The sequence below is a fragment of the Lathamus discolor genome, chromosome 14 (genome assembly GCF_037157495.1).
Source record: "Lathamus discolor isolate bLatDis1 chromosome 14, bLatDis1.hap1, whole genome shotgun sequence".
Taxonomy (NCBI): domain Eukaryota; kingdom Metazoa; phylum Chordata; class Aves; order Psittaciformes; family Psittacidae; genus Lathamus; species Lathamus discolor.
Genome location: NC_088897.1, coordinates 2,948,048 through 2,975,255, shown reverse-complemented (window position 1 = coordinate 2,975,255; position 27,208 = coordinate 2,948,048). Strand labels below are relative to the sequence as shown.

The following is a 27,208-nucleotide window of genomic DNA, read 5'->3' as shown; positions in this document are numbered from 1 at the left end:
TAAGCTTGTCCTGATGTCTGAAAAATGCTGCAAAATGGGGATTTAATGTGAAAACATCAATGATAAATGTCACTTTACCATAAAATAACTATTCTCAGATCCAGCAAAGAAACACAGAGAAGTCTTCCTGGAAGCTTTAAGAGGATGTTTAAGAGTGAAAAGCACAGTTCACTTGGATGTGTGATAGCTGATGCAAGCACAGACCTAACTCTTGTACATCACTACACATCCTCTCCATTTGTACAAAAAGCAGAGGACTAGAAAATCTCTGAAAATGGCTTTTTCCCCCACAAAAAAACCCATCTCAAATTCAAACTAAATTTTCCCAGAACTTCTATTTTGCTACAGTAATAATTCCCCTCACAAACCTGAACGTGCTGGGGCAATGGCCATAGCACTGTCAGCAGCCAGCTCCACGCATCGCAGGTGTTTAGCATGGATAATTCCACAGGACATCACCCACACGGGTCACCACAGCAGCAAGGAAAACATACAAGGTGCCGCTGGTGTGCAGCTGGGTTTGACAAGGCTGCCCTCTACTGAAAACAGCCCCGAGAGAGAGAGCATGAGGTAAAACCATTACAAAGCAGGGAAATCAAGATCAGCAAAGTATTTCCATGCGATTTGGGGGCTATGGAATCGAGGGTAGAGCTGGGGATTCCGCTCTTTTAACCAGGCATTGCATAGGAACCTCAGATGTTAGCACCACAGCCTCTTGGCGCTGGGTTGGTGTTACGGTTTCAGCAGATTGGAAGCATCCCAACAAAAGTGAAGACTAAACATTAACGGGGTTCCAGAGGCAATGTTGAAAGGCCAAGCATAATTTCCTGCATTTTGCAATGCTTAATGTATATTTCTAATGATTACAGTAACAGAACAGAAAGCCCAGCTGCTACACTAAATATATTTCACAAGAAGGATGCACTGCTCAGCTAAACAAAAGGCCTCCAAACTTGTGTCATGTTCAAACACCAACTCCATCTAAAATGTTTCAAACCAGAAACCCAAGTGTATTAGCAGCTGAGTCAGTCTGCGTGGCCATGCAGGGCATCCTCCTGCACAGCATGGTGTTTTGCCCAGAAACCTGAGCTCCTCACCCAATTCCCTCTACCAGATTCGCAGCCTACAGCCAAAACCTGCCCTAACACTTGACACTCGTTTCAGTCAGGCTCTCCCAGAACAACATTGTACCCAACAGCACACTTAGGCTTGGCTACTGGAAGAGGCATGAAAACATCTTAATCTCACTGCATCGCTGCTCAGTGCCAAACCCAGCATCCAGGGCCGCATCCAGAGCTCCCTGCTGCAAGAAGTGGGATGAGATTTACCCTGCACCATCCCCATGCCTGGTGGATGAGGATATACCAAATCCTGGGTACCAATGGCTCCTGTCTGCTTGGCACCCTCCTGAGCTGATAGAGGTTTTTAACACCAACAAATGCTTAGGCTGGGTCTCCCTCGCACACCCCTGCTACCACAGGCCATGGTTATTGTGGCAGCATGCACCTTCTTTATGCAGTACCTGAAATAAGAAGCAGGCTGTGTCACACCTGATATCACCACTTGCTCAGGGGTAGCAGATGGGTGTTAGGGGGTACAAGCCCAAGCTGGCAGCCAAACTTGGAGCACTCTGTGCCTGCGGGATGTGTTAGGAGCCAGGGCGGGAGCTCCCTTCCCAAGGGAAAGTCCGTTTCGGAGCCCAGATCCAGGCAGACACAAATGGGCCGCGCCCTGACAGGCACAGGCCAAATGCTTCCAGCACCCGCAGTTGCCCTGATCTCCACATTTTCATTAACCTCAACTCTGAATTTTTCCAACAATTATTTTGATTATTAATCCGGGCCGCTTAACTATTAATTCTCTCCCTCTAAAGTTAAATCCCCGGGTTTAATTATTTATTCTCACAGCTCTGCGGACCCGCCGGGGGGTCCCTCTCGCATGACGGGCGGGACTCCCGACCGACCAAGCCCCCCCAAAGGCGCCGCCTCACGGCGCCCGGAGCCGGCCCCTCCGCCTGCAGCCGCTCCGCCTCAGAAGTCCCGCCAGCCACCGCGGCCGCCTCCCGACTGCCTCAGCGGAGGGGCGGGCCGGGCCAGCGCTGGAGCGACAGGCGCTGTAGCCAATAGAAACGACGCTGGCGTGCCGGAGGGCCAATGGGCGTGAGCGCGCCTCGGAGTGTTCTAGAAGGGGCGGGGAGGGAGGCCAGGCCTGCCCCGCCCGGCTCGGCCCAGCGCGGAGCGGTGTGCTGCGGTGGCCATGGCGGTGAAGAACCTCAACCCCAAGGCGGAGGTGGCCCGCGCCCAGGCCGCGCTGGCGGTGAACATCAGCGCGGCCCGCGGCCTCCAGGATGTGCTGAGGACCAACCTGGGCCCTAAGGGCACCATAAAGATGTGAGGGGGTCCCCCGCGCCTCCCGCTGGGGTTTGGGGGGAAGGTTCCTCCGAGCGGCCGTGAGGCGAGAGGCAGGGGGAGCCCGGGCGCCGCTGCCGCATGGCGGGGAGCAAAGGCGGAGGCCGCGGGGCCGGGGGAGTGGGATGAATGGAGGGGGAGCGGTGCGGGCCCTGGGGCAGGCACGGGCGGTGGGGCCGGGCCGCTGCTCACCCGCCTCGTGTCGCCCACAGGCTGGTGTCGGCCTCGGGGGACATCAAGCTGACCAAAGATGGCAACGTGCTGCTGCAGGAAATGGTGAGCTGGAACTGGTGCTCGAGGGGGAGGGAGCCTTGGGTATGGCCTTCGGGTGCCTGGGGCTGAGGGGGACCACGTCCTGCATAGCCCCCGGTCTGCGTTGCTGTGGTGTTCGTTGAGGGCTTAGTGCTCCTTGGGGGAAGGTAAGGAAGGGCAGTGTGGTAGGCGTTGAATGAAGTTTGTGTGCTGATTTGGCAGGTTAAAAGGAAACGTGAGCTGTTAAAATAATGACATTGGCACTTACATGTCTTCCATTTTGCTTACAGAAAGCATTTGAGTAGCTTAAAGGCAGCAGAGTTTGCCATGGTGTTTAAAACTGGGTGATAGATGCAGCCCATAGCTCTTGCATGTTGAGACAGGAGGTGTATCACAGTATCCACACCATAGGGGTGACAATTACAGGAGGGGTGATGCCACCCTGCCACTCACTGCACTGGGTCTGACATGCTGGGGGCCTCATGTTGGGCCCATGGTGGGTCCTGGTGCTGTTGGGCTGCAGTGTGCCTCCAGCTGAGCAGGGCATTTTTGTGCCTGTGGAGTATTGCACTCTACTAGGTGTTGTAATTCAGTGTGAAATGTTGAAGTTAATGTACACAGTGATCTGGGAGACAGGAAAAACATCATTAAATCACTTCTTTTGTACTAGAGGTGGTACTTTAAAGATAATATTAATAAAAAGCTAAATGACAGAATAAATGGTTCCATTGGATTCTGTCTCACTGTCTACTCACCCACCTAGACTGCAGTGTTCAGCTCTGGGGCCCCCAGTATAAGAAGCATGCGGACCTGCTTGAGCGAGTCCAGAGAAGGCCGCAGAGATGCTCAGAGACTGGAGGACTTCTGCTATGGGGAAGCAGGCTGAGTTGGGCTTGCTCATCCTGCAGAAGAGAAGGCTTTGGGAGACCTTTGAGCAGCTTCCAGTGCCTGAAGGGGTGTCCTGGGTCTACCAGGAGCCGTTTTGCTCCTTCTTAGTAAACAAGAAACTTGGAGAGGGGCTTTTTAGAAGGGCGAGTAGGGACAGTACAAGGGGGAATGGTTTTAAACAGAGGGGAGATTTACATTAGGTATTAGGAAGAAGTTCTTCCTGTGAGGGTGCTGAGGCACTGGCACAGGGTGCCCAGAGAAGCTGTGGCTGCCCCATCCCTGGCAGTGTTCAAGGCCAGGTTGGACAGGGCTTGGAGCTTCTTGTGGAAGGTGTCCCTGCCTGTGGCAGGGGGTTAGAACTGGATGAGCTTTAAGGTCTTTTCCAACCCAGGACTCTAGCTCAGTTACTGAGCACTAATTTTTTCAGCTGTAGGTACCTTTCTGTCGGTTCGTAGGCTCCAACCTATGTTAAGATACACTTCAGGCAACCATTGGAGATGCTAAGTGATGTGTGTGTTCTCTGTAAGTAACCCAAGGCCACATATGGTGGTTGTGATGTCTGGCTGAGCAGGCATAATGCTCATAACTGGAACACCAAGTGTACTACTTAGCAGAGCAACTGGAAAGAAACAAACTAATTGAATATTCTTTAGTTTCATAAGTAAACTGCCAAAGGAACAGCAAACCAGTGAGGTCATGTACACCACTGATCATGCAGAGATTCCTAAATTAGCTCTAAACATGCTGGGTTTAGTGCCAGCAACAGTCCAGTTGTGATGGTGCATCCTTTGCGTAAAGGAGAGGAGGTCTCTGCCAAGCTAACTGGGAGTCGATGACTAGTTTGGCTCTTGGCACTCAATGTTTTTGTGTATAGATGCATAATCTGAGGGGGGAATTAGTGTTACATGGATTAATTCCATCCACTTATTGTCAAAATTATTGGTGTTACTTGTTGAAACCAGCTAAATAGACATGAATCCTGAAAACATCAACTAGTTCTTAAAGATTTCGTTTAGCTGGTTGCAAATTACTTGCTTCCTGTACCAGTGCAGGAAGACTTATGCTCAGCTTCTTGGCTTTTTTTTTTTTTTTTTTTCAGCAAATACAACACCCTACAGCCTCTTTGATAGCAAAAGCAGCAACAGCACAAGATGACATCACTGGAGATGGCACCACTTCAAATGTCTTGATCATTGGTGAGCTCCTAAAGCAGGCAGACTTGTATATCTCTGAGGTATGTATGCGGTATTTCTTTAGTAGGTGGACAAGTTAGATGCTTCATCTGAGACCATTCAGCTTGTTTTGTTTGATGCTTAAAACTCTTTAAGTCAAACATGAAAGTGAATCTATGTTTCTGCTTTAAAATGAGTGACTTGTTCAAAACTAAACCTGCTTATTATTGATACTATAGCTTTTTATAAGGTTTTGTCTGATGCCTGCTGTTATTTCTGTCTGTGTTGTGCGAGTTAAAATGCTGCTTTTACTTCTGTGTTAACAAGGAGATCTTCTCTGATAGTAGATATTTTAGATGTTGTAGTTACAGAATAGGCATTTGTACTGCACAGTGAACGCCCAAGTGTGCTTTGTAGTTCCCTTGGTTTCAGTTCTGTGCTAGAAGAATCTGTACTTTTCCTCTGCATTGGAAGGATTTGCATTCCTTTTACATGTATTCAGAAGGACAGTACATTTTCTTGGCTTTGTAGGATGTTTTGACATGGAGTGTTGAAACTGCAGGTTCTATTTCAGAAAAAAGTACTATTTTGTCTTTTGCTGTCTAGTGATTTCATTCCTTTCCTTGTTCTAGGGTTTGCACCCTAGAATAGTAGCAGAAGGATTTGAGTTTGCAAAGGAAAAAGCACTTGAAGTTTTGGAGCAGGTGAAAGTAACCAAGGAAATGGACAGGGAGACCCTCATAGATGTTGCCAGAACATCCCTCCGTACTAAAGTTCATGCAGAGCTTGCTGACATCCTAACGGAGGTAGGTCTGTGCGTGTCTTCTGCCTCTTAGTGTGAAGAGGTTTTACAGAGCTGTGATTATTGCTTGAGTGAAAGGTGGATGGAAAGATGTGAACTTGCACTTTGGAAGACTAATAGTTGTCTTGGGGGGGTTTTACCCCCCTTCCCTCTCTTCCAGGCTATAGTAGATTCTGTTTTGATAATTAGAAAACCAAATGAGCCTATTGACCTCCACATGGTAGAGATTATGGAGATGAAGCACAAATCAGAAACTGACACAATGTAAGTAATAAGTATCCTTGAGCTTCAGTTTAATGGTGCCCTGATCTTTGAGTAGTTTGTGGAGTTTTGTTTTCTTTTTAGAAGAGCTTGGATTTTTGAGTAGCAAAGAGTAACACTGGCTTAGGCTTTTACACAACAACTTGAATAAATACTTTTTCTTAGTGTCTGTAGTTCAGTTATGCTTTAGGCTCATATCTGTCCAAGTACAAAATAGCATTTGATGAATGGAAACTGGATTGTAGTCATGTAGTTGGAAATTCCATAGGCATAGGTGAATTCTGCACTAGCTTTCCTCAGTAGCTAATGCAGTCAGACGCTATGCCAGAATAAATTCCTTTTTCACACTGCCTGGTATGCTTTTTACATGAGTGGGCATGCCTTTGGAAGTGGAATACATGGTTGTTAACTCCCAGCACAGGCAGTTTGTATTTGACAGTACAGCTGGTCAATTTTGACTTGCCTGCATTTCCATGAAATATGTGTTTCCTGTATGTGTATGTTGACACACAAAATGCTTTCTAATCTTTCAGACTGATTAGGGGGCTGGTTTTGGACCATGGTGCTCGTCATCCTGACATGAAGAAAAGAATGGAAGATGCTTATGTTCTTACTTGCAATGTATCTCTAGAATATGAGAAAACGTAAGTACACAGCAGCAAGGTAAAAGAAAATGCTCCTGTCTTTTAAGACTTGTTTAAGGTGTGCTTAAATAAGAACCTGAAAGACTGCATAGGCTTTTCCACAGCAAGACAGGTAGTGTAGAAGGTGGAGTAGAAGAGGTAGTGCTCCTGCTGTCCTCTTTTAGGAAGGGGAAGCTGGTGGCTGAGAAAATGCCTTTGAGAGGCAGAGCTTCATAGTGGGTTTTAGTTTCATTATTTCATTGGAGAAAAAAGATGGAAGTCCTTCCTTTCTTGGGTATAATTTTATATTCTAAAGAAACATCTAAATACATAATCTGGAGTTTGCTCAGTTTCAAATGTATGCCTTATTTCTTGCAATGGAAAAGCTCTGAACCAGAGAACAGGAACAGAATGCTGTATTCTGCATGCTGGTCTGGGGCAGGGGAGTGGCTTGGTTGTTCTATATTGATTTCTTTAAAATGTTGCTGAAAGGACTTAAGTTTATCTCTACAGTGTAGAGGAGGTTTTTTTACTGCTTTTTCATTATTGTTGTGGGGCTTTTTTGTCCTTTAGAGAGGTGAGCTCTGGATTCTTCTATAAAAGTGCTGAAGAGAGAGAGAAGCTTGTGAAAGCAGAAAGAAAATTCATTGAAGACAGAGTGAAAAAAATCACAGACTTCAAAAGAAGAGTCTGTGGCAATTCAGATAAAGGATTTATTGTGATCAACCAGAAGGTGAGATGAAGGATATAACTAACTAGAAAAATTAATTTGAAATGCTGGCTCTCTTGGCCAGCCATGTGCTATTTGACTCCCTTTGTGTACCATTCTGCAGACAGATAGCTGAATTTAGGCTGATGTACTTTGCATATATTCATACAGTTCCTATTTGGGATCTTTGAGCCCTGGGGGAGAACTTAATTCATTAGTGTCAGATTGAGAGAGGGTGTGTTTAGCTTTTTCTTTATCCTGATGGTCACTTCCTTAATTTCTAGGGAATTGACCCAGTTTCCTTGGATGCACTTGCAAAAGAAGGAATAGTTGCTTTGCGGAGAGCTAAAAGGAGGAACATGGAAAGGTCAGTTTCTGTGGAGAGGAGAAGGCTAAATAACATGCTTTTCCAAATCTGAGCAGCGAGCCAAGTCTGGTTTTGGTCCACTTTTAAGGACTTGTACTGAAAAGTCCAAGTCCATTTCAGTCTCACCAGCTTTTGCTGGTGTTACTTATGGTAGTTTGTACAAACTGTAGGAATACCAGTTCTGCACACTGGGTGATGCAGGAATTGCATCTGTCTGACTCTTCACATCTAGATACCTGTAGAGGAAACTTAATTCTACAAGCTTATTTTTGTGAAGAGCTCTTTCATGAGTAGAAGCAAACCGCTCCAGGCAGCGTGGTGTTCTGCATGCTAAAATACTGCTGTTACATTACTGACTTCAGATAGTACTTAACACAAAGCAAGTGCTAAGCTGTACACATTTTTTCTCAGACTGACCCTTGCATGTGGTGGTACTGCCATGAATTCCTTGGATGATCTCACTGTTGACTGTCTGGGACATGCAGGGCTTGTCTATGAATATACATTGGTGAGTATGACACAGCTTTCAGCTGAAGGCAGGTTGAATACACCTAATTTGGTGCCACCTTTTCTTTTGTCTTGATACTTCTGTGCATGGATTTTTCTTAAATGTTTTAATAGCCTTATTGGAGCATGGACAGAGGCTGGTAGCATTTCACATCCCAGTATCCCACTTTTGTATGTGAACATCTACTCGGATGTTTCCTCTTACCGTAGTGTATTTTCCTGTTATTCCCATATTATGCTTTTAGTATCTGTAAAATTCAGAAAATAAGGTTCTTGTGCTTCTCATCACTTTCTGAAATACTTTGAGTGCAGAACTGAATCTGAAAGTGTTCAATTTTTCTGAGTATGTGTATACATTGAGCAAATAATGACATGAGTATGTAACCCTATGGTTTTTCACAGGGTGAAGAGAAATACACCTTTATTGAGAAATGTGACAACCCCCGCTCTGTCACCTTGTTGATCAGGGGACCAAATAAGCATACACTCACACAGATCAAGGATGCAGTAAGAGATGGGCTGCGTGCTGTTAAAAATGCTATTGAGGATGGTAAGTCTCCCCTCTCTTTAGGGATATTAAGGATCTTCTGTTGAAACCTTGAAATCAGTGAATTCTGTCAGTTTCATTGGTATCCTGTGCAGTCAGACACCAAGCTCGGTGTATTTCAGTGTGAAGTGCTTTCCATTTACCATTACTGTTCTTGTATTTACAAGCAGTTAACTGTGTAAGTAGTCACCTGATCAGACACAAGCTGTCTTTCAAAAGATGAAGAGGTCAAACTACACTGTAAATCAGCTGTTTAAACTGGGATAGGTGCTGATCGTGAAGTCTCACCGGCAAGTTTTCCCTTGCAGGATGTGTGGTTCCAGGAGCGGGTGCCCTAGAAGTGGCAGTAGCTAGTGCTCTTCTTAAGCATAAGCCTAATGTAAAAGGAAGAGTGCAGCTTGGAGTTCAGGCTTTTGCTGATGCTCTGCTCATCGTTCCTAAGGTATGAGGAACTCTTGACTAAAGCGGCTTTAAAGCATGCCAAGACCCATTGCTTTTCCTGACAGAGGTCTCTTTTAATTAACAGCATGTTAACAGCATGTTAACAGCATGTTCTCTTGCAGGTTCTCGCTCAGAATGCTGGTTATGATCCCCAGGAAACGCTAGTGAAGGTTCAGACAGAGCATGCAGAGTCAGGGCAGCTCACTGGGGTTGATCTGAACACTGGTAAGAACTTCCTCAAATAATGCTCTAGTAGGAACTTGTCATGGCTGAGCTACAGGAAGAATAAAGTTGCTCTGAGTGCAGACAGCTATCCCTCTTTCCGTAAACAGCTGTGCAGGTTTCCTGGTGCTTCAGGCTTGGCACACTGGGGTACTTCCCTGCGTTCTGTTAAGCTCCTTGTGAACTGTAACACTGTGTTGAACATACCAGTATCACATGTTAGATAGCACAAAGTCTTTGAAATCTGTGAGTCATTATTTAAAGACCATTGTACTTTTGCAGGTGAGCCAATGGTCGCTGCAGCAGCTGGAATCTGGGATAATTACAATGTCAAAAAGCAACTGCTTCATTCATGGTAAATGTTAACACTATTTTCACTTCAAATAGTTACATTTTGTTTCATCATTGCAATTGATAAGGTGGAATGGAGGCATCCTTTGTAGGGGAAGCTGTCTGGAAGGGCAGAAATGAAACCGAGTTGTCTTTGAACTCTTATCACGTGGCTCTTCTAACACTATTTGTTCTATGTCCAGCACGGAGATCGCTAGCAACATTCTCTTGGTGGATGAGATCATGCGCGCTGGACTCTCTTCTCTTAAAGGCTGACTTGGATCTGTTGTTGCGGGTGGTGGTCAGCTCCGGAAGTGCCCCATGGAATGTTTGTAAGAAATCCACCCAAAGATGCTTTTCTTTGGCTGTGGTGGATTGTCCCAGCAGCAAAAGTTCCTCTGCTGTCACAAGCAGCCCCTCTTTGGTAAACATGTGGCCAGTCAAAATAATAGCAATTTGATCAGACATTTGGCTCTAAAACTCAGTTATTTATTTTTCATTTCACTGATGTGTACAACTGAAGTTGCTTTTCTTTTTACCCAATAAACTCTTACGTTCTGTGCTTTCGCCTCTTGCTTATTTAAAACTTCACCTCCCTTGGGCCAAGATTGGGAACATTCTGGTTCCAGCGGGCTGCAGGCCTTGACTTGTGCTGTCTGGCTCTCAAGGGCAGTGTTAAAAACAGTAAATTTCCACTACATGGGTTGTGTACGTTTGACTTCATCTGCATCCATGGATGCATTCCCAGCATCTGGCCTATGCCCATCTCTACAGTGGCTGATTCCTTCAGAGGCTGGATGCCTTTCTCTGTTGTGGTCCAACTGAACAAATGACTTGAAACATCATCCTTGTACAAGAACCTTTCTTTCACAGCTGCCAAGAAGCCTGCAGCATCCGGGAGTCCCAGGCAGTCTCCTATCCAAGTATTAACAGCCTAACCCTGCTTAGCTTCCACGAATCAGACCGGATTGGGTGTTCTCAGGGTCATTGCACCATAGGCAAAACAGAAAAGGAGGCTCTGCTGCTGCGGGAGCCTGGGCTCAGACCTGGAGTCTGCTCTCTATGTTGTAAACCTGGGTTACGCTGGTTGCTCCATATCTTTGTACTTCCTTACAAATGGAACTGAGCAATTTAACTTGTTTGGAGGAGTGGTGAAAGACCCAGTGTGTGTTGTCAGCCTTGTTACAACATGGTGGCTGGTTTTTAACACTGCTGCATTAAAGTATTAATGGACAGCTAGGGTTATAAACTGGCTTAGGGCAGAGCTGCAACTCCAGCTCAAGCCTGTGCAGGCCAGCTGCTGGGGTAAAAGGGAGGAGTGGGTTCCTACCCTTCTAAATGGTCTTTCTTAATCCCTGTTGTGCTTTGTTAACAGCCACACTTCCCTGCTCACATGTAGCTGCTAAACCACCATGAAAGCATCCTTAAATAACAGCCACTAACCCTAACCCCTCTAACACCCCCGTTAGGCCAGCCCGGCGGCTCAGGATGGTGGTGGCTGCGTTGGTGCCTCCAGCACCAGGAAGGGTGTCAGTGCCCCCTTCTCACACGCAACCACGCGGTCCCTATCCCGGAACCCCCGCCGGCTCCCGCTGTGCAGAAGGTCCCGGAAGCGCTTCCCGACTCCCGCAGCTCTTCCGTGTCATTGCGGTTGGAGCCCGGTGCGATGGCCGCTGCGGCGCTGGCGCTGCTGGCGTGCGGCTGGGCGCTGCGCGGTGAGCCCGGGGAGCGCAGCGCTCCTTTACAGGCGCTGCCGGGATGATTGCACCCGGTTGGAGCCATTCCCTGCGCCGAGACACATGGAAAATGTGGCTTGAAGCATTCTAAAGCTTGTTATCAAATACGAATCATAGTTACTAACATACCCCTACAGTTATGTATATAGCAGATAACCCAATCTCCAGTACATCGAGGGACTTTACTGCAAATACTTCTTGCTGTCCTGTGTGGTCGTGTTTAACACTGAAAGTTCTCACCCTGAGTTTCTTTCCTTTCAGCTTTCGCCCAGGATGACAGCATGGTGCAGCTGCCTGGTGGGAAGTTCCAGATGGGATCCAGCTCCCTGGAGAAGAGGAATGAAGAGGGGGCCGTTAGGGAGGTGACAGTGAAGCCGTTTGCTGTTGACAAATACCCCATCACAAACAGGGATTTCAGGTAAGGGTGAAGGGTAGGGGAGGTTTGTCTCTGCACGGATTACAGGGTCCCTGTAGCCTGGAGGGTGCTGGGTCTTCTGGGGCTGGTTCCCAGGTCCAAGAGCCAGCCCTGGCATGCTGCCGTGAGGACAAAAGAATGTGTTTGTCAGTAATAAATCATCTCAAGGGCTGCAAGCTGAAGCAGCTTACCAGTATAGCTCACAAAAATGTATCCTTTTCCTCTCTGTTTCTCCTTTTCTTCTCCTTTTCCTTTGCTTCTTCTTTTCCTTTTCTCCTTCTTCTTCTCCTTTTCTTCTTCTTATCCCTTTTCTTTTCCCTTTCTTTTTTCCTTTCCCTTGCAAACACACGTGTGTGTGTGTGTGTGTTCTTACGTACAGGGCTGCACTGCTTCAGATTGCAGGTTCCTATAGGTTCCATTTCCCTTTTCAAACACCTGATCACTCCATGTATTTTACCGGAGCCCTTTTACAGAGCACTAATAAATGCATTGGGGGAAATGCCTTTATTTGTCTGACTGAGCCCTTGCTGCTTAAGAGCCAATGCTTCCATGCACCACTGACTACCCAGCAACACCCAGTAATGGCTGTTACTGCAACTTAGGCAGTGAGGAAGTAAATGGGGCAGAAGCAGGGTGAGATTATTCAGCAGCATGTGACATATGTTTTTGCATTGTAGGGCTGCTTCACTAACAGCAGCTGTGGGTTTAGTGGCCTTTAAGGGATTTTTGGTCTGCGAAATCATAATCTTTTATGGAAGAGCAGAGTGCAGGGTGAGTTTACCCGCAGGGGTAACAGAAACCCCTGTCACATCTGGGAACAGATGGAACTGGGCTGCTTTATCTGTTCAGTCTGTATCAAACTGGCCTGAGCTGTGCCGGGGAGGAGCCGGGACGCTCTGCAGATGGGGTGTCTGAGGTTGAGTATGTTTTGCCTTGCTCTGGTCTTGCTGCGTGTGCAGGTGGCTGTATTTGGTGGTGTGACTCTTGAAGAGCTCTACCTAGCCACCTGAGGTTGTTGTGTTTGTGCCAGGGAGTTTGTTAGAGAAAAGAAGTACAAAACAGAAGCAGAAGTGTTTGGCTGGAGCTTTGTCTTTGAGGATTTTGTATCCGAAGAGCTGAAGAAAAAGGTCACCCAGAAACTAGAGGTAAACCTAAACCCCATGGGGACCAGTTTCAGTGATGGGGATGGAGGTGGGATTCCTGATCTCTCTGGTTTAAGTGGAATAAAACCACAGGAGGGGACACCCTTGCTGGTATTGCTTTTCCACTGAGTAGCATCTGCCTCTCAGTGCAGAGCCTGGCCATTCTCAATGGTTTGTCTTTAGGTTTGGGTTATTTTGCTTCTGAACCTAACAGCAGAGATGAGCCTGAGTAGATTTATGCTGCTTCTCTGTTCACATCCTCTCCAAACAGTTACATTGGGCTCATGATTTGCTCCAGTGAGCTGGGAGAAAAGGACGTTTCAAAGTACTTTATTAACCAAACCTTGAAATAGAAACCGTAACCAGCATGGGCTGCCTCATCTGGTTTCCCTTTTAAAAGTAGACACCTCTGTTGGAAAGCACGATCAAAATGCCTGTGATAACCCAGCTCCAACTGCAGCATTTAACCATTCCCAGGCTAAACCGAGTGATCTTGTTAACATCCACGCTGTGGGGTGGTGGTCACCAGTTCAGCTTTCATCCGGTGTCATTTCTTTTCCCAGTCTGCCCCTTGGTGGCTGCCCATTGAGAAGGCATTTTGGCGACAAGTAAGTAAAGAGCTGGTGTGCTGAGTCCTCTCCATGCTGGGAGCATGCATGCGTTAGTGTGTGCTGAACCTTGCTCACCAAAGCCAGCGAAACAATAGCATCTCTGGTTGCTGCATGTTCCCTGCCCTGTTCTGTCCTTTGTTCCCTTTTGAATTGAAAAATGTATAAAATCAATTAAAATCTCTTTGATGCAATTCTTCCCAGCCCTCAGGTCCTGGCTCCAGCATAAAGGACAGGCTGGATTACCCGGTGTTGCATGTGAGCTGGAATGATGCGCAAGCTTACTGTGCCTGGAAAGGGAAGAGGCTCCTGGCAGAGGAGGAGTGGGAATTTGCTGCCAGGGGAGGACTGGAGCGTATGTACCCCAGGCTCTGTTCCCAAACTGAGGCACTGAGCAGTGTTCATTGTGTCAGATCCAAACCTCCATCAGGGGATGCTTGTGGAGGTTAATCTGTGGGGCTGAACCACCTCTTTTGGCCTGGGAGTCAAACTGTTATTATGGAAGAAGTGGCTTATATATGGTCTTAATGTATGTTCCTAAACAAAGGAATGAGGCAAGGAGTGAGCCACCTGCCCCCACACACTGAGGGGGGCATAAAGCAGCCACTGGCATTGCTTGGGGGGATCACAGGACTCCCTGGTGCTACTGATGGTTTGTGAATGGGAAGCTGTTGCTGATTCCCATCTCTCCTTGGCACCATCTGTAGGGATTACACTGACAAGCCCCATCCAGAAAACCCTTCTCCGTGTCTCAAGCTGAGCAGGAAAGGATGGACATGAAAGCCTGGTTAAAAACAGGCAGATAGAGATGTTGGCATGGCACAGGGTAACGCGTGGCTCTTCCTCCTTGCAGAAAGGGTGTATCCCTGGGGAAACAAGTTTCAGCCGAACCGTACCAACCTGTGGCAGGTAAGAGCTTTAAAATCATCCCATCTACACTGAGCTCATCTGAGGGGGCTGTTCAACTTGAGCAGACTCTGCATGGCTGCCTAAAGTGGCTGCATGGTCCTGGGAGGCAATGCAGGATACTGGAATTGAGCTCTGGATGGGTTATCCAAAATACCATTGGAGGGGGCAGACTCAGCCCAGCTTCCCTGGAAAACCAGGATTCCAGCTTCCAAAAATCCATACATGGATTTGTTTGGAAAGGGGGTTGTCTTGGGAGAAGCTGAGATGAGTGATCTCTCTCAGCTGGAAATGCTGTGTAGAGTTAATTTGCAATGGAGAATTACTTCCATGGTTCAAGTGTAACACAGTCCTGTGGGGCAGTGGTGGTCTTTGGAATGATCTCTCTTCCCACAGGGAGATTTCCCAAGGCTCGACAGGGCTGAAGATGGGTACCATGGCGTCTCACCGGTGGCAGCATTCCCTCCTCAGAACAACTATGGTACGGAACAGGCATCCGTGGTTTGGGGAATGGCACCTGCTTCCTAAATTAACTCTGCTTACAAAATCCTGTAGTTGTGGCTGTTTCAGGTATGAAGTGGGATCACACCAGCATCTTGACAGAGTAACCAAGCCCAGCAGAAGCAGTGATGGTTGTTACTAAGGCTGGATGACGGGCACCAAATCATCCCCTGCTTCTGACTAAAGTCAGTTATTTTGCACCTCAGTGTGATTTACCTGCAAATCACAAGCACATTGGTTTGAGGGCAGCAGATGTCCTCACACAGATGGGACACGTTATAAAGGTCCAGGCGTAACCTGGGGCCAGTTAGAAGTACAGTGAAGAGCTGCTGGTTCCCAGTCTCACCATTAACCTGTGCTCTTGCAGCAATGATGTGCCCACTTCCATACACCAAAGGGCTTTTGCAGCCCATACAGATGTGCTCTCACAATTCAAACCCTCCCATGTGTCACTCAGGGCTCTATGACCTGCTGGGGAACACCTGGGAATGGACCGCATCTGAGTACCTGACGCCGGGGCTGGCATCAAGGCAGCGCACTCAGAACATGCGGGTCCTGAGAGGTGCCTCCTGGATTGACACCGCCGATGGGTCTGCAAACCATAAAGCTCATGTTACTACCAGGTAGGTCTGGGCAGTGCCCCAGGATGGAAGCGTTCACTGGGAAGGATCTCTGATTTCGGTCTCTTCTTTTTCCCTGGGAGAATGGGGAACACCCCAGACTCAGCCTCTGACAACCTCAGCTTCCGATGCGCTGCTGATGTTCCGCCTCTCGTGGCCAAGGAAAGCCGGACCAAACCTGAGCTCTAAGAAGGTCACTCACTCAGGAAGAGCTGAGGGCATTTTCTCCTGTGGAGATGAACAGCAACCCCCAGCAGTCGCTTTTGTTAAACCCCAGTTTAAAACATTAAATACTCCCAGCTAGAACTGCTTTCTGCACCGGAATGCCGGGGCACCAGCAGGGATTGGGAATGGCAGGCCAGGTGCTTCGTCTGTAACATCCTTTTGGTGTGGTTGATATTACAGCTCTCCTTTTGGTGTCCGTTCTAAGCGAGCCAAGGGGTGCATGTGTGCAGGGCCAGGGTCTGCTCTGACCTGCAGCTCCACCATGGGCATGGGGCTGTCCTGAGGGGCCGCTGATGGGGTAAAGCAATGGGGGCACATCTCTGGAAGAGGGACTTGTACATCATTCGCCATCTCAGGAATTCCCAGCTCTGTGCCAGCTGCGGAGCCATGCCAGGAATAGAACAAGGCACCTTTGTTGATCCTTGAGCAGCAGCAAAATGATGCCTGTGCTCATTTTTAAGTGCACTGTGCATTGACCCACCTCTCTTAGGTCTTACAATTAGCACAAACTCTGCCACCAAACCTGATGGCACCGGGAGCCCTGAGCACATGGGTGAGGACAGTGCTCAGGGTGCTGCTCATCCCTCTACCTGCAACTGCCCCACAAGGGTCCCACTTCAGTGCCCAGGGCTGAGCCTTCCCCATCAGGAGCTATTACAGCTCTGTTAGAGCAGCTCCTCCTAACCCATCCCTGGGGCACACACACACCCCAGAGGCAAATCACTGCACCTGATTTGAGGCCGGTGCAAACAGCAAAAGCCAAAGCCATCACCCTTCGGCTTTCAAAGGTTTTATTCCTTGTGAGCGAGCTCACTGTCCACAGCGTGATCAGAACAGCTCCTCGGCCGCCAGGGTCAGCAGGATGGCCTTGCAGGTGTTCTCGAAGAGGGCAGCTCTGTTCTGCGCCTCCCCCTTCTTCACCCAGTGCCGGTAGGTCCTGAAGGCGCAGGCATCGATCAGCTTACGGACGGGCTTCAGGGCGTACGGGTCCCGTACCACCAGCTCCCTGGTGACCGACTTGACGAGCCGGTACTGGTAGTAGATGCGGACCGATGCCAGGACAGTCAGGCAGATCACCTGCAGCACAGCGGGCACAGGCTGGGGTGTGAGCACAGTCCTACAGCAGGACCAGATCAGCCCCCGTGCATCCCATGTGGCTGCTGTATGTGTGGAGGAGGCAGGAGGGAGCCTGGCTCCTGGTCCAGGTTTAGTCCCGTGTGTGTGGAATGAGCTTTTTCCTTAATGGCAAAACTACAGCGCAGTCCTAAATGTGTCACCTAATTCCCTTCTGGGTGCCTTAGCACTGCCCTATTGACTGGCTGTAGGGAAGGGAAAGGATTCCTCTCTTCTGTCAGCTTTTGCATCATTTGATGCACCCGTGGGATGTCAGCTTCATTGATTCCCCCTTAGAACTGATCTTGTTAGCGGGAGGCAGGATTTTCCCTTCTCTTATTTAATTCCCTTCTGTGAAAAAGCCCTTAGGAAGTACCACAAAGCAAGCACAATAGTGCTCGGAGAAGCATCTCCTCCCAGACCGCTGCATCCTGCCAAAGCCCAGGTCCATCAGCCTTCCTGACTCCCAGTTTCTGCCAGCTCAGCTGGGAAACCCATCCCACCTCTTGGCTCCAGGTCACCCCATTCCCAAACCTCACCTTGAACTTGCGGAAGGGGCTGAAGTGCCGGACCTCCTCTGTATCGTACTGCTGGAAGAAGGGGTGTGCAAGCGCCTCCTCAGCCGTGTACCGCTGCCGCGGGTCCACCACCAAGAACCGGGAGATCTGCAGCAGGACAGTGGCTCCATCCGGGCTATCCTGGGTGTCCACACCTTCCCCACACCAAGGCTTTCCCATCCCCAAGCACCTACCAGGTCCTTGACAGTGTCTGAGCGGTCGTCCCACTCCGGGGAGCCGAACTGGTAGTCCCCATTCATGATCATCCGCAGCATCAGCATCTGCTTGCGGTGCCAGAAGGGAGGCGAGCCAGCCAGCAAGGTGTACATGATCACCCCGGTGCTCCACCTGCAGGTAACCCACATGGCCCCCACAGCCCGGGCTGGTACCCATGGGGCACCCAGCAGCATCCGCACCCCAAGGGTGGCTCAGGGGCTCCCCTCAATGTGGCTTTGCCTCCCTGGGATACAAGGAGGAGCCTGCCCTGCCTGATGTGTGCTGCTGGGGCTCATCAGCCCTGATGGGTAATGGGGAGCAGGGGCTGCCCCGCTGCTGGGGAGGTGTTTGGGGTTTCTGAGCTGAGCTCATGTGGAGCTGCTCCCCCGGATGCTGCAGGAGGAAGCTGGGGGTTGGAGGTATTTGTCTTCCTTGTGTTTTACAGGGGAGGGAGAGGGTGCAGGAGGGTGGGATGTCACAGGACATAATGGCACAGCAAGGCTGGATGCTCTGGTGCTGCCTCAGCTCAGGCTGTGGTGTGTTAAGTGTCCTGTTTAAGCTGAAAAGGGGCTGTAATGCTCCAGTGTGTTACGAGTGCTTGGTTACACCTCTGACCCCTGCACACCTGAGCCTGAAGCCACCAGAGGTGGTGGCAAAGTCCTTGCAGGACTCTGACCTGGCTGCTCTCTCAGGTCTTACTATGGGGGTATTTAAAAGGCCTCAGTGTCTTGGAGCCGAGCCTGAGCCGATACAAACACAAAGTGTTGCTTTCAACCCTACCTGAGAGGGTAAAGCAGGGGGACAGGCTTGACCCCAGCCTGCTTCTCCCCCAGCCCTGTATCAGAGCCCCCTGGTCACCAGCACAGCCCCTTCCAACCCCTGAGGTTGTCTTTTGGTGCCTCATTTAACTCCTTCCAACACTCAAATGGGAGCCCAGGTGCCCACTGTCACTGTGCTCTGGGGTCTCACTCACATATCCACCTCCTTCCCATAGCCTTGGTGCTCGTCGTCCATGGAGCACTGGAGGATCTCGGGGGCCAGGTAGCCAGGAGTGCCGCAGATCTCTGTCAGGACAGGACACAGCATCCCATGAGCCACCCCGGAGGGACAGTGCCATCCCCACCCAGGATGGGTGCTCAGGGGGCTGGATCCCAGCTGGGATCGTTCCAGTGATGGGGCTCCTGTGAATCTCACTGGTGACCTTTCTTGGTGCACTATAGTGGCTAAAAGCAAGTGAAGAGAGTAATGGGGATGCCAGTGGAGGGGATGCCCGTTGTTGGATAGGTGGGTCTATGCAGGGTGGGAGTTGGGGGGAAAAACCTTGCTGTTGGGCAGTAAATGGATGGGGTGATGAGGATTGACTGGAAGGGAAGTGCAAAGAACAGGATGGTTTTGTACCTCTTCATGGCAAGGAGTGTGGCGTGGGGGCCATGTGCAGGCAGAGCCAGGCTCGTGTGTGAGCAGGAAGGCACCCTAAGCCAAGAGGCACCAATCTGCACCCATGGCAGCGAGACTGGCTCCAAGGGGAGAGTGGGGCTGGAGAGAGCACACTGACTTGGTGGTGGCCTTGGCAGTGCTGGGGTAAAGGCTGGACTTGATGATCTTAAAGGTCTTTTCCGGTCTGATTGATGCTATGACTTGTGGTGGCCATGGGCATCGCCCCCACTTCACCGTCCTCCTACCTTTGAGCTTCTCATTCTGCTGCAGCTGGCAGGAGAAGCCGAAGTCCGTCAGCTTAATGTTCATGTCGTCATCCAGGAGGATGTTCTCCGGCTTCAGGTCCCGGTGGACGATGTTGATGGAGTGCAGGTACTGGATCACCTCCAGCAGTGCGCGCATGATCTTCCTGGGGATGGGTGACAGCAGCTCTCCCAGCCCGAATGCCCACCAGCACCGTGCTCCCCCGGGGGTGGGAACAGGGAGCGCACCCTCTCTGAAGGCACCCTCTGCTTCTGCAATGGGATTTTCAGCATCCGGCCCTACCTCGTCTCCTTCTCGCTCAAGGTGACTTTCTCAGTGAGGTAGTCAAAGAGCTCCCCTCTCCTCATCCTGCAGGAGGGAGGGCAAAGGGAGGCAGTGACGGAGCTGCAATGGAAAACTGGCCCCTGGGGTGGGTCAGTGTCCCTCAGCAACCCAGCACACCCACAGCACAACAGGACAAGCTGGCTCCGTGATAAGAAAGGGGTAAAAATGCCTTTATATTGCTGCAAAACATCAGGCAGAATGGGAAAGGCTGTCCCTGGAGAGGGCAGGTTTGGGATGGGGCTTTCCCAGTGCCATCATGCTCCACTGATGTCCCACCCGCTGCCCTGGCATCAGGGGTTGTGGTGTCACATACACCCTGGTGCCACTGAGCATATAAATAACCCGCAGGGATGCACAGCAGCTTCCACCAAAGGTTACAGGGAAACCTGAGCAGCGCTGACAGAAGGGAAACACTGCTGGGAGCAATCGAGGCTCATTTCTACCCTAAGCAAGAGCTCGTTGTCCCTCCACTGAGCCCTGTTTGGGCCATAAGAAGCTGGGTCCAGTGCTGGCTGGCTGCAGAGCGGGAATGGGCTTGGGGTGATGGCGAGCTGGTACTTACAGGTCAAACACCAAGAAGAAGAAGGTGCTGGATTCGTAGCTGTCCTTCAGCTGGACTGCAATAAAGCACGGGGAGGGGGCTTGGGTGAGCACAGTGTAGAACATCTTCCTGTCCATTAAGGGACTAAAAACCAGTGATCTAATTGCTAATTCAATTAATGAGGAGTTGATCTGGAGGGGAGACAACCCAGGCACTGCTGGTCTGTGTGCAGGGGCAGAGCAAACGTGATGTGGGGCACCCGCTCCGAGCAGCATTAGGAGCATCGGAGGTCTGACCCTCAAGGATTTCATCCCAAAACCCTTCCTGGGGTAAATGGGGCAGACCCCCCCCGCCTTGCCCTGATGCTCGGAGCGGGACTTACTGACATTGGGGTGGCCTGAGACCTTCCGGAGGATGTCGATCTCTTTGGTGGTGGCCTCTCGCAGCTCCTGCACCTCCTTGGGGGATAAGTTCCCTGCGGTGATGTCGATGATCTTCACAGCGTACTCCTGCCGCGTGGTCTTGTGGATGCACCGACGGACCACGCTGCTCACCCCCCTGCCAGGGACAGCACCAATGGGGGCTCCCATTGCCCCCCTGCCAGCCCATTGCCACCGGGGCTGGTCGGTGTTTTCAGGCCCAAGAGGTTTCCCTCTCTTGGGATGGAAGATTTTGAGCTGATGGAAAATGCTGCTTCATGCTATTTTTAACCCTCTGCTGCCACAGGCCCTGTTCCTATCGGATTCCCAGGGAACGCCGTACTGGAGCACACAGGAACACAAACCCAAGCTTTACCTGCCCAAAACCTCCTTTGGCTCATATTTTTCATAGAACTCCTTGGATGAGTTCCAGTCGGGCAGATCTTCTTCCTTGGTCATCGCTGGCTCCTACCCGGTGGCACTCTGCGCTTTGCTGGTGGAAAGCAGCTGCAAGGAGAAGAGCGCGAGGGTGGCATTGAGGCAGAGACCCTCGATCCCCTCCGGAGGAGAAAAGATTGAGGAGGAAGATCCTGGACCACAAACCAAAGGAAGATCCCACTGGGGACAGAAGCAGCCTGGCTGGGGCCAAGGCTTTGGGAAGCACTGCAGCGCCTCAAAACCCCATCCCTTCCTGTAGAGCATCCGCACCCAGCTCACGGGGCATCGTCCTCCAGCTCCTACCGTGTGCCAAGGGCTTTGCCACGCTCCTCCTGGTTCCTCCAACCCGGGAAAAGGACTGAGGAGGGAAATGGCTGCGAGGGGCGGTGAAGCAGCGCGAGGAGCTGGAGGGGTTGAGGTGCTGCTGGGTTCGGGGTGCCTGGGGACAGCCGGGGCTGAGCGAGCTCCCTCGCATGCTCAGCTGCCGGCGGGCTCCCGTCCCATTCCTGCTTCCTGGGAGAGGAATGCCGCGACACTGCTTTGCCAGAGGAGGGGAGTAGCCGGTCCTCCCCATCCCCGGTGGTCACCCGCTCCCCTTTAAGCCCTGGGAGCAGCTTCTTCCTGTGCCCAGCGTTGCTGAAATCCCAAGCGTCCAAGTGCAGCTGCCCCACAAACGCATGGAGACCAAGCAGCACGCGTGGGAAGCAGCTCGGGCGGCGAAACCGTCCCCGTGGGGTGACAGCAGGAGGGCGAAGAGCCCCAGTAGCGCAGGTTTTCCTCTGCCTTCATCCCCGAGGGGGGGAACTCTGCCAGGACGCGGCCAGGCAGGTTCGCACCTCTGAGCTCAAATCTTACCAGTGCCCTGCGCCGGTCGTAAGGACCGAAGCTATGGGCGATGTCTAACGCGGGCTGGAGCGTTTCTACACAGCCCCGAGTTTGCTCTAATGACGTTTCAGGTGTTGGTAGCAACGCCAGAGCAATCGGGGCTGAGACCAACGGAGAGGCAGGAGCAGGGAGAAGGAAAGATCTCCGGGGTGGGGGAAAACCATCAGCTTTGACTGGGTTTGAAGCTGAAAACCCAAGTCCTGGGGTTGGTGTTTGGGGAAGGGCTGGAGGCTGGGGAGCACCTGCGGGTGCTGCCATATGGGAGGAAAGAGCCAGGAGCTCGTTTATGATACCCTGATATTACATATATCCCGATATATATACCCTGATATTACATATATCCCGATATATATACCCTGATAGAAGAGCAGCTGCTCCGGGGCACTACCAGGGTAAGCTGGTTCTATTATCAGAGCTTTCGAGCTCCATGGGAGAGGAAAGGTGGAAAAAAAAAGGGGGGGGGGGCACAGAGAGGTTTGTGTCTTAAGGCAGCGATGGAGGAACGCAAATGGAGGCGGCGCTGGCCGTGCCCGCCGCGCTGCTGTGGATTCGCGTCTTTGCCTCGGTGAATCCTCAGTAACACGCAGATACCCACTGGGATCCCGCCGGAGAGCTCGGGCTAAGGCAGGGCTTAGGCCAGGAGTGCCCCCGCTCCCCCCCCCCCCGACCCCTTCGCTTCCCCCTCCGGATTCCCCCCCCCCAGAACCCGGCCCCGGCCGGAGCTGAGCGCACACGGGCAGAAAGCGCTCAAGGTAACGCCGGGATCCGCGTCCCCGGCACCCCCGCCCCCCGCCCCGCCGCCGCTGCGCTCACCTCGCCGCGGGCAGCCCGGGTCCGCCGCCGAGCGCCCCGTCCCGGTCCCCGTCCCCGTCCCTGTCCCCGTCCCCGTCCCGCGGGCGGGCGAAGGGCAGCGGCCGGGGCGGGCCGAGGAGCGGCGGCCGAGCCAAAAATACAGCGCGGCCCCGAGCGGGGGGGGAGCGGGGCCAGACCCCGCAGCGGGGCCGGGCCGGGGCCCAGCGGCGGCGCCGCGGATGGGGCTCCCCCCCCGCCGGCCCCGGGCTAAGCCCTGCGTTGCGCCGGCCCCGAGCTGCTCGGCGGCGGTGCAGGGGAGGCCTCGGCTCGCCCGGCCCCTGCGTGTCCGGGTGCCTCCTCCCCGCTGTCCGCCGCGGGCGCTCCTGCTCTTCCCTTTCCCCTTCCCTTCTCTTCCTCAGGGGGGTGAACACGGAGCAACCGGGGTGGGAGCTTGGGCAGCAGGAGGAAAGCGTCGCCTGCCACCGGGAAAGGTGGTTTAGTCCTTATCCCCCTTCCCAACACTGACGTTATCCTTCCTTTCACTTCCCGGGACGGCAGACCCGAGATGGAGGAAGGTTTTCAGGAGCCCTTCGGGAAAACCAGGCCACGCCGTTTGAAGTGCTTTTAGCAGGAATCTGCAGGGTCATTCCCAGCGCACTGCCCCGTGAGGGTCCCTGCTCCGTGCAGCTTCCAGCGCAGCTGAGGCGCAGGAGCGTTTACTCCGCAGGTTGCAGGGGCTCAGCGGGGCATGAGCTGGCTGCTCCCTCCGATGGGAAGAGGAGGGCTCGCACCCTGCATCGGTAAACACCCTTCATATGGGATAGTTTGTTCTCTTCCTGCAGCAGCTTTGGCCGTTGCCCACACGAGGTGCAAAGGCTGGAGCACCACATCGTGTATCAGGCTCTTGGCACAACATGGAGGAAAAGAGAACCTCAGCTGGTATCATGAGGAACTGCAGCTCTGATGCAAGCTCTTGGAGCATACAACTGCATGGCAGCCTAGGGACTGCCCAGGTAATCCTACCAGGGATCCTGGCCAAGGGGACGGATTTATCAGAACTGCTTGAACAGAGCTTGTTCTGAGGAGCAACAGGAGGCTACTGGGAGCCAAGGCCCAGGACATGAGGAACATCGTGTGTGGGGCCAGGCACCAGCTCCCTGTCCCTGCACATTTTAAGCAGCAGAAGTTGCCTGCAGGGTTCAGGTGTTCACGGCAGAACAAAGAGCAGTTTATTTATACACGGTGTCACATTCACCACAACAATCAGCAAACCAGTAACGCAAATCAGCTCATTCCACTTTATTCATTCTTCCATTTTGTGCTAAATCAATTTGCGGCTGTAAGTTGTAGCACATCTGCAACGGCTATGGCAAGAATCAAGCCACAAGGACACAAGTGTGAATACATGAACTAGGAAAGTATCAACTTTAGGCTTTATTACTGAAGCTTTTTCTTCATTCACAGATCAGTTCTTGCAAGATGACATTCAGCAGCCTTGTTCTGAAGGCTTAGGCTAAACCTGAAAGGTAAGGAGTTGGCAAAGTTAATGGTAGAAAGGTTTGGATCCCGACAGATCTGCCGGGGTGTTCCCTCTCCCTCATCTATTTGCTAAGCTGCAGACATGAGCAGCAGTTTCCTTTCTCCCACCCAGGCCTTTGGTGCCACCAGGTGCTGGCCACCCACCAGCAATGCTGATTCTCCAAGTGTGCTGCCACCACTCCCCCACACTGTCAGCTTCAGTCCATGCATAAAAGCTTTGGGAATTCATCTTCCCCACACCACACCACCTCCAGCTACATGGACGGGACAAAACAGGAAGCCAAACAGGACAGGAGCTTGCTCTAACAGACTCCATTGTACATGTACTCCAAGTACCTCCATTCTTTACTGGATGGACTTGAAAAAAACAGGACATTATTCCCACATTCGTTTTACTGACCAACTCCTTCAGTAGTAGCCTGGAGCACTGCTCACTTACCATTAGCAAACCTGCATTGCTTCAGCACCTCACTGAAGCCCTCGCACAGCTTGAGGTCAGTCTGGTTCTGGGCACACTCCAGGAATTGCTTCATTTCAAACTGGCAAGGAGCAAACTGCTGCTGCTGCTGCTGGTAGGCAGGCTGAGCTGCCTGCGGCTCCTGAAACAGCAGACAAGCACCCTTCAACACCTCCAGCTTGTGACACCAAAGCACCCTGGTGCTGCTGTGTGTTTTTTCCCTGCATTTCAGTCAAAATGCTGTGCTGCCTTTTAAACGGAGAACAGACAATGGGCTGAGGACAAAACAGGCTTCCAGCAGTGGCTTGGCACATCCTAAGCAGTTTTCTACATTACAAACGCTTGGGTAACTTTGGATACACTTGGGTAACATCATTATCTTAATGTCTGAGCAGCACAAGAAGATCTCACATTAGATCTTGCCATCGTAAGATCTGGAACATGGAAGCCCTGCCTGAATCAAAATACTACAGTAGAAAACAACTCTAATATCCTGCCACAAGCATGTTATCACCCATGCATCCCTTTGAGCCCGTTTTAGGATATGGTGATTGTGGTAACCACCATGGATAGTGGAGTCTGTATGACAAGATATGACTTGTGTAGGCTCTATGTCTACAGCAATTATCTGAGCCTGTATGTAACTGCTTTGCCAAGTTACCTGTGCCTCATTAGTGGGTGTCCAGTTGTGCTTTCTCTTACCTGGTAAGTAATATCAGGCCTTGCAGCTTCAGAGCTGCTTCCTCCACCAAATCCTCCTGTCAGCGCATGGCCTATGGTATGGCCCACAGCAGAGCCTACGGCCACTCCAGCAGCAGTTGTAGCCATCTGTGCCATCAGACCAGGCTGCTTTGGCGCGGGAGCAGCCACAGCAGAAGCCGGAGCCGCTGCTGGGACAGGCGCCTGTGCCGGAGCTGGAGCTCTCATTTGCGGCGCCCGACTGCAAGGACATGAAGAGAAACCTCAGGTCATGGCTTCAAACACGCCGGGCAGAGGCACAAGCTCCTCCTCATCACACCCTGCACACTGACGGCAAGAACTCAGTGTCCTGGCGAGTGATTTATGCACATCGAGGTCAGGCTTCCGAGCTTCTTCTTGCCCGTTTTAAAGGCCAGCAGCCCCCCCTCACCCAAAGCACTGCGCTGCTCTGCGCTTAACGAGGCACAACCCGAGAAGAGCTCATTAAACCGGGCCTCAACGCCCAGGCCCCGCTCAGGAGCTCCGCACCCATCCTCGTTAGTCCCGCTAACCGAGCCCAGCGCACCCGGGCCCCGCTCCCCGCCGGGCCCGTTACCCCCGCAATGGCGGAGAGGCCTTCGCCGCCCGCGGCCTACACTGGGGGGGGGGGGGGGGGGGGAAGGAGAGGAGGAAATGGGCCCAGCGGCCCTCACCTGGCGGGGGGCGCCACGCGGGACGTGCGGCTGCGGCCGCCCCTCGGCATCGCGGCGGTGAGCGGAGGGCAGAGACCGGGAGCGGAGAACGGAGAACGACAGCGCCGGACCGCGGCCACCCGCTTCTGAAGGTCACCCGGCACCGGCCGTGCGTGCTTACGTCACGCCGCAAAGCAGCGCGTGGAGGCGTGGCTTGCGCAGGCCACGCCCCCCTTCCCGGCTCATTGGCGGGAAACGGGGGCTGAAGGGAGCAATGGCGGAGGTGAACGGTTGAATGGTGTCTGAGCGGTTCACGAACGGTAAAATGGTGTCTGAACGGGTTCTAAACCGTTAAACGGTGTCTGGGAGTGCGCCTACGGAGGATCGGTCCCTGTGGAGAAACCCGGGGACACGGGGAAGGAGCTCATAGAAATAAAAGTCAGGTGTTCCACAGTGAGTCGTGGCACTAGATCCGGAGCTGTTACGCTGAGGTAAACACTGCCCTTACTTAAATGGAGCTAATGGAACGCTGCTTAAATGGAGTTCTCTAGGCAAAACACGATGGGGTTTGGAAGCTGGTGTTAATTATGGGCCTTAGAGCTTTAGGGAGGAGTGAGTTACTTAATAAGGGTAAGGGGGAAATGAAAGTTATGTCATATGACTTGGAGTATAATTAAGATATATTCCAGGCAGAGTTCACTGCCTCAATCCAGAGATAAAATTGATCTGAATCCCTGCTTATTCAGTTAAAATAGCATGCACGTTTGGTTTTTCATGATCTAAACCTCATTGAAAGGATATAACATACACAGGATTAGACCCAGTAATCTCCCCAGTTAGTTAATAATCTCTCCAATTAGGCACAATAGACTGGAACTGAATGATCTTAAAGTCCTTTCCAACCCAAAGCATTCTACAGTTCCATGACATTGAACAACTCTGGTTCTCATTATAAGCAAGCAGTTTGCTTCTTGTCCTCGGAGCACATATACACACGTTCATCCACAAAATGACACTGTAACATTGTCACTTGGTTGTGAAGCCATTATCGTGATAAAACATCTCTTGTTCACCATTTCTTCAGTTGTAAGGGAGTTGTGCAAGACCAGCCATTTCAAGCTCAACAGATACTAGTTACATCCCCTTACATGAATGAAGCATTAATACCATAAAT

General features: G+C 51.4%; 4 protein-coding genes and 2 non-coding genes across 9 annotated transcripts; 4 read left to right on the top strand and 2 right to left on the bottom strand.

The window, feature by feature from the left end:
* The first annotated feature begins 2,195 nt into the window (after positions 1-2,195).
* Positions 2,196-10,091, top strand: CCT6A (chaperonin containing TCP1 subunit 6A). Its single transcript, XM_065694334.1, has 14 exons — positions 2,196-2,390; positions 2,621-2,684; positions 4,648-4,782; positions 5,353-5,526; positions 5,683-5,786; positions 6,317-6,427; positions 6,980-7,139; positions 7,400-7,482; positions 7,894-7,990; positions 8,392-8,539; positions 8,845-8,978; positions 9,100-9,202; positions 9,482-9,554; positions 9,733-10,091. The coding sequence occupies exons 1-14, from the start codon at positions 2,257-2,259 to the stop codon at positions 9,803-9,805; spliced, it is 1,593 nt and encodes a 530-aa protein (XP_065550406.1). The 5' UTR covers positions 2,196-2,256; the 3' UTR covers positions 9,806-10,091.
* On the top strand, positions 5,106-5,237 carry LOC136022206 (small nucleolar RNA SNORA22). Its single transcript, XR_010616067.1, has one exon. It is a non-coding gene; the product is annotated as a small nucleolar RNA SNORA22 (small nucleolar RNA).
* On the top strand, positions 6,052-6,183 carry LOC136022205 (small nucleolar RNA SNORA15). Its single transcript, XR_010616066.1, has one exon. It is a non-coding gene; the product is annotated as a small nucleolar RNA SNORA15 (small nucleolar RNA).
* A 1,044-nt stretch (positions 10,092-11,135) lies between the features above and the next one.
* SUMF2 (sulfatase modifying factor 2) lies at positions 11,136-15,763 on the top strand. 3 transcript variants are annotated; one of them, XM_065694338.1, is made up of 9 exons: positions 11,136-11,244; positions 11,527-11,683; positions 12,711-12,825; positions 13,386-13,430; positions 13,635-13,785; positions 14,284-14,339; positions 14,733-14,817; positions 15,295-15,460; positions 15,541-15,763. In XM_065694338.1, the coding sequence occupies exons 1-9, from the start codon at positions 11,196-11,198 to the stop codon at positions 15,644-15,646; spliced, it is 930 nt and encodes a 309-aa protein (XP_065550410.1). In that variant the 5' UTR covers positions 11,136-11,195; the 3' UTR covers positions 15,647-15,763. The 3 variants fall into 3 exon arrangements, with proteins under 3 accessions (XP_065550410.1, XP_065550411.1, XP_065550412.1); XM_065694339.1 differs by lacking the exon at positions 11,136-11,244 and adding an exon at positions 11,294-11,401; XM_065694340.1 differs by lacking the exons at positions 11,136-11,244; positions 11,527-11,683 and adding an exon at positions 11,695-12,451.
* Positions 15,764-16,456: 693 nt separating this feature from the next.
* Positions 16,457-23,204, bottom strand: PHKG1 (phosphorylase kinase catalytic subunit gamma 1). Of its 2 annotated transcripts, none has more exons than XM_065694335.1 (10): positions 22,690-23,204; positions 20,930-21,060; positions 20,517-20,692; positions 20,156-20,210; positions 19,552-19,617; positions 19,251-19,414; positions 18,542-18,632; positions 17,547-17,700; positions 17,335-17,460; positions 16,457-16,759 (listed from the first exon to the last, which is right to left on the bottom strand). In XM_065694335.1, exons 2-10 carry the CDS (start codon positions 21,010-21,012, stop codon positions 16,511-16,513), a joined length of 1,164 nt encoding a protein of 387 aa, XP_065550407.1. In that variant the 5' UTR covers positions 21,013-21,060; positions 22,690-23,204; the 3' UTR covers positions 16,457-16,510. The 2 variants fall into 2 exon arrangements, with proteins under 2 accessions (XP_065550407.1, XP_065550409.1); XM_065694337.1 differs by lacking the exon at positions 22,690-23,204 and adding an exon at positions 21,295-22,509.
* A 748-nt stretch (positions 23,205-23,952) lies between these two features.
* On the bottom strand, positions 23,953-26,223 carry CHCHD2 (coiled-coil-helix-coiled-coil-helix domain containing 2). Its single transcript, XM_065694342.1, has 4 exons — positions 26,056-26,223; positions 25,367-25,604; positions 24,647-24,806; positions 23,953-24,187 (listed from the first exon to the last, which is right to left on the bottom strand). The coding sequence occupies exons 1-4, from the start codon at positions 26,103-26,105 to the stop codon at positions 24,177-24,179; spliced, it is 459 nt and encodes a 152-aa protein (XP_065550414.1). The 5' UTR covers positions 26,106-26,223; the 3' UTR covers positions 23,953-24,176.
* Between the last annotated feature and the right edge of the window lie 985 nt (positions 26,224-27,208).